General features: G+C 37.1%; 1 protein-coding gene across 3 annotated transcripts; it reads right to left on the bottom strand.

Moving 5' to 3' along the window:
- Nucleotides 1-7,058: 7,058 nt before the first annotated feature.
- On the bottom strand, nt 7,059-9,980 carry LOC111393709. Of its 3 annotated transcripts, none has more exons than XM_023019376.1 (4): nt 8,952-9,980; nt 8,675-8,864; nt 8,013-8,581; nt 7,059-7,399 (listed from the first exon to the last, which is right to left on the bottom strand). In XM_023019376.1, exons 1-4 carry the CDS (start codon nt 9,354-9,356, stop codon nt 7,136-7,138), a joined length of 1,428 nt encoding a protein of 475 aa, XP_022875144.1. In that variant the 5' UTR covers nt 9,357-9,980; the 3' UTR covers nt 7,059-7,135. The 3 variants fall into 3 exon arrangements, with proteins under 3 accessions (XP_022875144.1, XP_022875146.1, XP_022875145.1); XM_023019378.1 differs by lacking the exon at nt 7,059-7,399 and adding an exon at nt 7,485-7,575 and having other exon boundaries at nt 8,952-9,912; XM_023019377.1 differs by lacking the exon at nt 7,059-7,399 and having other exon boundaries at nt 7,758-8,581; nt 8,952-9,912.
- Between the last annotated feature and the right edge of the window lie 221 nt (nt 9,981-10,201).

The raw sequence follows: 10,201 nt of genomic DNA, 5'->3' as shown, positions 1-10,201 counted from the left end.
TCAAAAACACACTTCTCAAGCAATATCTATTCCACGTGGAGATAATATATGAACATGTGGAAGAGAAAGAGGGAGAACCCCTTGCGTAACATCTTTTAGAGAAGTGCTTGTAGAGAAGTGTTTGATGTCCAGGACCACATGGGCCCTAGATGTCCGGGATGCCATTTGGTGCCCCTATTGGTTCAACAAGCCCCCCATCAATAGGGCGCTAAATGGCGCTCCTATCTGTCCAGAGCTGGACGTGTATCCTTTTCCCATTTTTTATATTAAACAATAGTGACATAATACATCAATTAATTTGCTAATAAGTTTTGATGAGTATTAGAAATCAAATTCATCACCATTTTAAACATGCAACACACTCTCTTTGTATACATGTAAAAAGCATAGTCATACACATATAAAGAGAACGTAACACACACCCTAAAATAATGTTATTTGTAAACTATGTTTATATATCAGCAAACTGTGTAGCGTAAGATAACAATCGCAAATTCTTAGAATATTTTCAATAGTGATGTAAAATTGGGTGTAAATTGATGTCTTGAAAACCATTTTTGCATCCTCATTTACATTCTGATGGATTTAAATTCAAATTTTGTTACAATGAGAAGATCTAAATCCACTTTTTACCTCTTATTTACATTTTCTGTCAAAAATGTAATTGCATTTCTCCATTAGAGAAGTTTTCAATCATTTTGGTGATCTAAATCACAATTTAGATTTATTTTTACACAATGATTAGAGACACTCTTATAAATTTATGCAATCATGTTGCACATCCAGGTTCAAATCCAAACTCAAATTCAAATGGGATACGTGTTGACGCATGTTTGGACAGTTTGAAATATTAAAACAAAAATACCCAATCATTTTTTGGTAATCAATCTGTTTCTTCACTCCCTATTTTTCAATATGGCTAAGTGGCTTTATTTAAATTTGTGATGTATTTTAATTTATTAGAGAATGTAACACAGTTGACAGTGAGTCACATTACATTCGGGAGAAAGAGATTTTGCTGCGGTTCCCAAAGATTACTAAAGTATTTGGTCGTTAATCAATATTTACTAATCTTAAGTCCTTATAACATTGCCAGTGGATCACTTAGGTACTCAGTTTAGATTCTCTTTAATTTTTTGACATTTGAAGATCTAAAAATAAAAAAGAAATTGATCTCTGGCCCACTGCTTCAAATAACAATGTTTGAACGTTGGTGAGGGGTGCTTTCATGAAGGTGTAATTATTGTCAAACTTTGGGAAATTACTTTTATTATTGGGTTTGTTTGTACAGAAAAAAGGGACCCCACTTCCACTATAATTTAAAGTGAAAGTAAAAATTAGGGAAAGTGACCCATATCTTTCCCTTTATTTCTTCCAACTGACCCCATTACAATCATGTACATATCAATCTGAATAATTACATAACATAATTAATTAATAAGTCCCCAGCAAAATAATTTGGAAATTCTCATCTATGCTCCCCAAAAATTACAACTTATTGCACTTGGATCCCTATTCTTTTTTATTTTTTTATTTTTTGTCTCCAAACTATCTTTTTGGCGTACGTAAGGGCAAATAAATGAAAATCGTTCAATTTCTTGTCAGATACTCACTTGGAAGAATGGAAAACTTAGTCCTCATTTGGCCCCTATTTTTTGAAATGAAAATGAGTGGAATAATATTTTTAATATGTTGACATCAAAAAATGCACCAACAGAATCATGATCAAATCTCTTCCACGTGGACTCACCTGCACACTGAAAACACCCCGTTAGAATACAAAGATCGTCGGTCAAGAAAAAGGTCCCGCGATCGTTTACACTCCGATAGTCAAAACAACGGTCGAATGAGAAAAAAATGGGCCTCGTGAGCTAATGGGCCGAAGAGGGGATTTTGGTTAAGTTAGAAAACATACCTCGGTTGTGAATGAAACTTACACATATATAGAAAATGAAAATAGGCCTCGTGAGCTAATGGGGCCGGACCAACTTCCAAGCCCAATGGGAGGGCCCAAAATGAGATAATTTTACAAGTATAATAATAGTCCCCCAAATCCAAGTCGTACATTCATATGTGGATCAGTCTTCTAAATATAAGCTACTATATAGGCGAGGTCTTACATCTGCCAAACGATGGCTGGACCTTTTCTCAATCGGTGACCTTTGCATTTTAACAGGATGTTTAGTGTGTAGGTGGGTCCATGTGGAGGGAACGTGGTCATAATTTTGTTAGCACATTTTTTTGGTCTACAGATTGGTACCATCTATGGGAAGAAATGGAGGAGCTAACCACAAAAATCCATTGGATAAAAGCCAAGAATTTTCAATTTGCAAAAGACCCTAAACTGCCTTTCAATAGAAATGGAGTATCTTTGAAGAAAGGATCATCGAAAAAGGAGCTTTTTTGAGGTCACATTTCTTGTCCTCTGAAAAAGAGAAAGCGTCGTTTACGGCAAGGAAATATTCGATGGATAGTATGTGTACTAACGAAGAAGAACCCTCTCCTCGAAAGACCAGAGAACACCCTAAAGAAGGGAAACCCTCACACATAGTCCCAACGTCCTGCCACAGATTCTAGCAAGCAAGTAGACGAGACGGCTCGCTGGACAGGTCACAGGGAGGCTCTGGACTAGCCACTAGATTCACAAGAGAGGTAGCCACCATGACTGAGAATATGAAGAATATTACTTAGCAAAATCTTCCATGCAAGAGCTTTTGAGAAGAATGCAAGGCTAGGAAGAATATCCAATTCCTCTATATGTCTCTCAAGGAAATGCCTCCCTTCAAGGCATTTACTATGATGATGAGGATAAGGTTTAGAGTTAAAGGTCAGGTACCCGCAGTATCCGAAGGAAGATGACCCCCAAGAGAGAGAGAGGTCGAAGTAAACACTTTAAAAAATTACGCTTCGGACCAATACCCCGAAATCTCTTTCAGTTTCCTACCAGAATACAACCCAAAAAATGCACCAAAGAGGTCAGTCAGCATTTTCGATAAGCTGAGCCCAAGACAGCTTAGGAATAAGCAGCACGAGGGGTCTCAGTTGGAAGTGTAAGACAAGTCTGCTCGCGACAGTGCTAATCCTTTGCCTAGAAATAGACAAGAAAGGAGAGCATAGTAAGTAAGGCAACAAGCAGAATAATCCCAACCGCCTATGGAGGCCCCCGCTAGAGAAAGAGGCGACTCTGACAAACCACAAAGGTCTTGCGACCTTAATGACGACAACGACAACTTGTCGTTTTCACGAGAAACTAGGAACGCTCCAGTACTAAACCACTTCGTGCTACCCAAAATACCCAAGTATGATGCTTCGAAACCCATTTAGGACTAAGAGGCGCTACACTTGCGATGAAATGTAGAACCTTCCATTTGACCCTTAGTGGAGTAGTAGAAGTATGGTGCACTAGATTGGAAGCCGAAAGCATACGGAGTTGGCTTGATTTCAAGAAAGAAGGTGAAAGGTGATTCATCGTCTACAAGATATAAGGCAGCAACCAGAGAAGTCGCTGAAGAGCTTTCTGACCCGCTTTACAGACGAAATGGCCTATTGCGTGCAGGTCATAGAAAGGAAGCATTGACTGCCCTAAGGGGAGGATTGGACATGAACTCACTTTTTCTGGACGAACGTGCAAAATAAGGACCCCACCAGTTACGATTTCCTATTGGAAATGATAAGACGAGAGATCACCAATGAAAAATTGAGAGATTACCGAAACAAGCTGGACAGTCCATTATTCTCAATCCGGGGTAAGCATTAGCATTAGCAACACTTATCGCAGTCCCAACTTTAGCATATGAGGATGTAAATTTCAACATCAAGGTATACTAGGAGAGACCACCTCAGCGTCCAACTCTTGGACAATGAGGAAGAGGATAAGGTCCACGACTTTTAAATAGGAATGAAGCACCTCCATATTGCACATACCATCATTCCTACAGTCACGGCACAACCGGGTGTTGGAACATTACGACACACCTAAATAGCTAAAGGAGAAGCGAGCGTATTCAGAAGGATTGGACCCCTCAACAGAGTCGACAGCAGAGAAATGAAAGAGACCACCGCCACAATAAGGACAACTCATGCAGGCGTGGGGAAAATAGTGCAAGGCCAAAAGAAGGTCTGATAAGCGTATCTTAGGTATTGATCGATGTGATGCTCTTATTAAATAGATGTCAGAAATATCAGCCTAGAGATATAGGGTGGCTGACTCGTTTTCAAATATCTATCAATGTAATTAATGTAAGGTACAGTTAAAGTGATACGAAGGCCTAGCAAATCATGCCACGTGGATCGGGTCCAATGGTGATCACGTCGGCCTAGTCACTATAAATAGCCGTTCTTGTACCTTTTGAGGGATGAATCTTTGAACAAAAAAAAAAAAAAGAAAGAAAAAAGGAAAGAAAAGAGAGCATTGTATATATCTCCACAAAAGAAATTGTTCATTATTTTCCATCTTCTTTCTTTACAAGTATACACATATTTAGTCTATTTACTGGAATATGTTTGACCGGTAATTGAGTGTACGTTTAAGTTTGTAGTCGATATATGCAGAATACGTTCACGTGTATATTGTTCCGAACAATACTTGTTGGTCCATTTTTGAATGTCAACAAAATGCGTAGTTAAAAAAAAAGAAATTTTTTTCGATTTATGTGTAATATTTTTATGGAAGATTGTGTGCTTGATAATAGAAGAGAGAAAAATGAAATGTAATTTAATAGAGGCCAAACGAGGGATTAGGTTGTGTATATATATAACTTGCTTCATATGGCTGTTTGACCAAAAGTTGAACAATATACATTCATTTGTCGTTAGGTGCACCAAAAAAAGGTAGAAACTGGATACATATGTGCAAAGAAAATTTAAGGACCCAAGAGAAACAAGCAGTTATTTCTGAATACTGGTGAGAAATTGCCAATAAAGTTTGATAATAATTGTTCAGTAATCAAATTGTCAGCACACAGATTTCTTTCTTTTCAAAAACAATGATTATTTTCTGACCTAAATTCTGAACCCAATTTGTTGACAGAAAAGGTTTTTTTTTTTTTTTTTTTTTTTAATTTTTAAAATTTTATTAGGGATGAACTTAGAGTGAGATGTAGTTATAAAAAAAATGTGGATAGAAATAGCGCTACCCATAAAATTTCACTTTCTACTACTTTACTAAAATAAATGTTGGGATTACTATATCACTAAAATAAATTCCCACTTTTATTATAATCCAAACTTTCCATATTTTAACTCGTAATTGAAACCACAATTAGGATTCAGAATAGAAACGGATGTAATTAATGGAGAATGCTGAAATCCTTGGAATTCAAATTCAAACCATGAAAATGCTAATGTAACAAGAGCAGCAATAGTGGAAGTGACGAATCCAAACTCGTATCTTTGTTAATCCTCTGGTATAGTTTCATTGACTATTAAATTTTGATTGCATACTTCTGTAGAATCGATTCTCGTAGGAAATCAATTGAGCAATCAAATTCTGTAACAGGTGATGTTACATTTTATTGTCCTTTTATGCAATCTTATAAGATACGTTCCATCTATAGATTGGGCTTTATGATTTGTTTGATTTGGATGAATGGGATTTCAGAAATTACGTAATTTATTTCACACATTCCAGATTATGAATGATTTTCCATTAATTCTACACATATTAACTTAATCTCATTACGCTTATCATAATTTAGTTCTTTCCAATTTTTTTCTTTTTACAGATATGAAATTCGTGAATGTTTTCATTGCATAACGTGCAATGTAATGACTTTTGTTATTCTATTACCAATTGGATGCAAGTATGGGATCTAGTTGACATGATAACCGCTGAGATGCAAGTCGACTAAATGACATCTTGCTTGAAGATAGATTACGATGTAGGTGAAAACATGGCTCCCCGTGAATATCTCAAATGACAGTTCACTCCGGTTCTATATGGGGATATAATGCTAGTGAATATATCGAACCAAAATGCAAATGAATTTGATGAAGAAGTGCAGTGTCCGATTTTAGCAGTTTGTCCTCAAATGGAACCGGTTGAAGAAGATTTTGTGGAGAATAACGTTGAGATTACGAAACCTGGTGCTGAAGTTGTTGCCGAAAATCAGATATTTAGGGACAAGAAGTTGATAAAGAGTGCTGTTGCATTATATGCTATTTGAAACAACTTCACATTTGAGGTGTACAAGTCCAACAAACGTTAGTACATTCTCATTTGTGGAACCCTAGTGGACGCACAGTTTTCTTACAAATGCTATATCACGTACGGATGACACATATTTGGTACAGTATGGAATGTGGGTTTATTTGTTGGAATATGTTTGATGTTCCCTATTCATGTAACTTGTTACCAATCACTCCAAAGTCGTTTGATCATGTTTATAGTATCATTCGGAATAAAATTTCAGTTAAGTTAGTTTGGGAAATTCCATATACATCAGTAAGCAGTCAGGAAAACCATGGATTTTGGCAAGGTTGATAGGTTATTTACATTATAACGTTAGCTTACTCGCACTTGTCCGGAAAAAGTAAAAAAGGTTGAAAAAAAAAAAAAAAAAAAAACAGTCAAAGCCAAATCTGTTGCGAAGTATAATGAAAGGAAACATGCATTTCTAGACGTTGAAAAGCATACCAAATAATATAAATAAATTAAAAAAATAATAATTTACTATAGTATATCGAGTGTGTGTGTGTGTGTGTATATATAATTATTATTATTTTTTGTTTTAAACTTTTAGAGCAATCAATTTGAAAATTAGAAAGTGATGAAGTTTTTGTTTTTAATTTTAGTTGCATTTTAATTTATTTTTTCTTAAAGTATGAACATAAATAATACGGCGGATAAATTTAATATTTATTTCCATTTTAATTTTATTTAATACTTTTCGATCCATAGTAACAAATACACATCAACCAATATCATAGCCATTCAAATTTCAACAATTTGAATAAAAAAAGAATAATAACAATAGTAATGAAGAAACAAATAGTGTCATGAGTCAGTCTATAAGTATAGGGAAATTTCACAGATACAGTGCGGGAATTTAAAATAAATGTAGTAGTACTACGAATGACAAGCATTATTGTATGTGAAAATGATATCGACCATCGACAATTGATTAATTTTAACCAATTATAAAAGAAAATTGCTGCTCAAACAGGGATAAAATCTCGGGTTTGGAGTCAGGGGTCGAGGTGGCAAAACCTCGGACCTCGATGTGAATCGTGCGGGGCCCGCATCATTGAAGATCAAGGGCCAAGGACCACCTCGGCCCTGGATTGAAACTTGAGTTAATCCCGGGTTCTGAAGCTGGTCCTCGACCCTGGATTGGATTGAAAACCGAGTTGATCCCGGATTCTGAAGCCTCCGCCTTGGATTGAAATGGGTTTTGAAGCTCTGCTCATTATAAAAATAAATTTTCTTGTCGTTACACAGCAGTTATCAAAAGATAGAAACGTATGCCAAGGTGCAAAATTTCAAGAAAACTGAAATAGAATTCATCATCACATCCAAAAAGAGAACATCACGTTATTCAAATGAAACCAACTCTTCACTTGACGGCGTCATTACACCTGAAAAGAGAACATCACATTATTCAAATGGAAACGTTCGGCATCCTTCTCGTCTCCCACCATATTCGCCATTATTTTACATTTCCCCATAAACATATCTCCGATGAAAGTAATTAATTTCAGAAAGTTAAAAATTGTTTATTAACTCTGTTTCCTACCGAGGACACAACTGGATATGCGTCTGGGTATTAATCATATTATATTTATTTATTTATCTATTTTGAAATCATTACAGATTGTTCTAGATTTTGAATAAACAAAATGGAGCAGAAAATACAAACAAAAATCAAAACTGTTGCAATAATCTCTATTTTAAACTTCGATTTTATATATATTTCTGTACTTGAGGAGAAAAATATATAAAAAGGTTAGGAATTTCTTGGACAAAAATTTCAAAGTTTTTCTGTAAGAAGTGAAGCTAATCCGGTGACCCCCACCTTGTTTCCGGCGTCGGAAATCTTGGGTTTAACCACCGGAATCTGCCAAGTCATCACCGGCGGGCAATATAGCTTTTCCTCCTCGCCGGAAACTTTCGCTGGAGTTGAAGGCAATTTGGGTTCCTCAAAATCAGTCTCTCCAAAAATCAAATCCAGTTCCCCAAACTCACCTTCCAAAACCTCCTCCGTAGCCACTGCATCATCGTTGACATCCTTTTCCTCCGGTTCGTATTTACCCCCGGCGCCGGTCGACATCTCAACGACGTCGTTTGGGAGGAGTTTCTGCTTAATTCGGGTGTAAGGACTGAACCATTTGGATTTCATGTACTCGGTCCTACGCCACGGCGCGATATGCATGCCTTTCTTCTTAAGGCTCTGCCGGGCGGCCTCCGACACAATTGAAACAATTTGGAGAAGCCGGTCGGGTTTACCGACGAAAATATTCGGTAGAGATTGTAGAATCCCCTTGTAACTGCTTGTTGACCGAGCTATTTCGAACTCCGATCGTAAATCTATGTCGATTATCAGCCTCTCTCCTTCCGCTATTACATCAATATAAATATACTCGCCTACACACAAAAAATGGCCATAAATGATCGGATTCTAAATCTGCAATAAAAACCGCCGATCAAATTATGAATTAAAAGGGATGAATTTCGTACCAGCTGGAATGGAGGAAGACTTTTCCCATTTGGATTTGCAAATGGAGGCGTTGTAACCAAGAGAAACAAGACCATCGGTGACGATTTTCCTCAAATCGTCTTTGCGCTTACAAGTTTTATTCTTTTCCACAATTTTCGAAAGGTCGGCTAGCAGATTCCTCTCCACAACACTCGCGCAAGGTACCAAACTCTACAGAAACACCATAAAAACATCAATACAAACTGATTTAGATGCAAAAGGCTATGTATTAGAGAACCGATCGAGAATAATATGTACCTTGAGCGTATCAGAAGGGTCGTTAAAGGAAGAGTTTGTTGTGGAGTCAAAGAAAGAATCAAATTCATCGTCGGAACTGTTATTGCCGTTAGCGTTGAAGCAATTGCAGCGGTTGCGGCCATACTTGGCAGATGCCGCCGCCGCTGATTGCTTCTCTTGGGTATCTTCAATGAAACTTTGAACCATTTTGTCTAGCAAAACTGAGCTCGGCTCAAACTCCGGGACTGCGGCTTCACCGCCGGCGGCTGGCTTCTCGGTCATCGAAATCCTAACACTGTTAAAAGGCCGATCGAAAAGTCGCTTTAGCCTCGACTTAAATACAGGTGGCTTCACTGTGTCGTTCCGTATGGACGACTCTCTGTATACTTGCGAATCGATCGGTTGAATTCTCATTGGAAAAGGCATTTTCTACAATCTCACCGTGCTTAATTATATTCCCTGTTATGTCAGTTGAATTCTCAGAGCTCTTAATAACTACAGTACTTGCTTTTCGTGTCAAGTAATCAAAAACTCGGAAAAACGTTTCAAAAGCAAGTACTCAAGACTAAAGTGAAAAAAATCCCCAATATCAATGCTTCCAATTCTGCTTTTTCTCTCTTATCTTCATCATCTCTCACAGATCGAACAAAATTTCCAGTAAATTAAAATCTAATATATACTGAAAATGAAAAATAAAAGTCCTCTGTTCTCAGATTTTCTATAAACAGGAATAAGTTCTTTTGTCAGATGAGTTGGTTAGGACTTTTCATGTAAAACGTGTCTGTGATGAAAGGAGGCAAGAGGACAGTATTCATGGAGTAAGGAATCAGAATCGGCTGCCGGAATACACATTTTCCGGCGAGCTCAATATCGCCAACGGGAATGTAAAATACTTTGTGTGCTTCTGTGTATGGCGTGTGTTTTCTGATTGATTGATACCCTGTTTAAGTGCTTTTTGTGAATCCAAAAGAAAATTAGTGGGTTTATGTAGGGGACGAAGTTTGCTGACTAGGATTGCACTCTCACCTGACATCCGATGTGTCACCGACGTGGCATAAAATGGCTTACAATCCGGGTTCGGATCGCCCTACAGGAGTTCGAGATTTTTGTAAAATCAAGCTGGTCTGGGCCATACACGTGTCCGGTTAGAAACATGAAATTACAGAAATGCCATTGTGGAAAGTTTTTATTTCTATGTGACAAGAATATTTTCACTTGTTTTTAGTGATTAGAATTTTTATTTTTTGTTATGAAAATTTACTCTGAACCTC

This window comes from Olea europaea, chromosome 4 (assembly GCF_002742605.1).
Source record: "Olea europaea var. sylvestris chromosome 4, O_europaea_v1, whole genome shotgun sequence".
Lineage (NCBI taxonomy): Eukaryota > Viridiplantae > Streptophyta > Magnoliopsida > Lamiales > Oleaceae > Olea > Olea europaea.
Note: the sequence above shows the minus strand (reverse complement) of the source record. Positions and strands in the feature narration are given on the sequence as shown.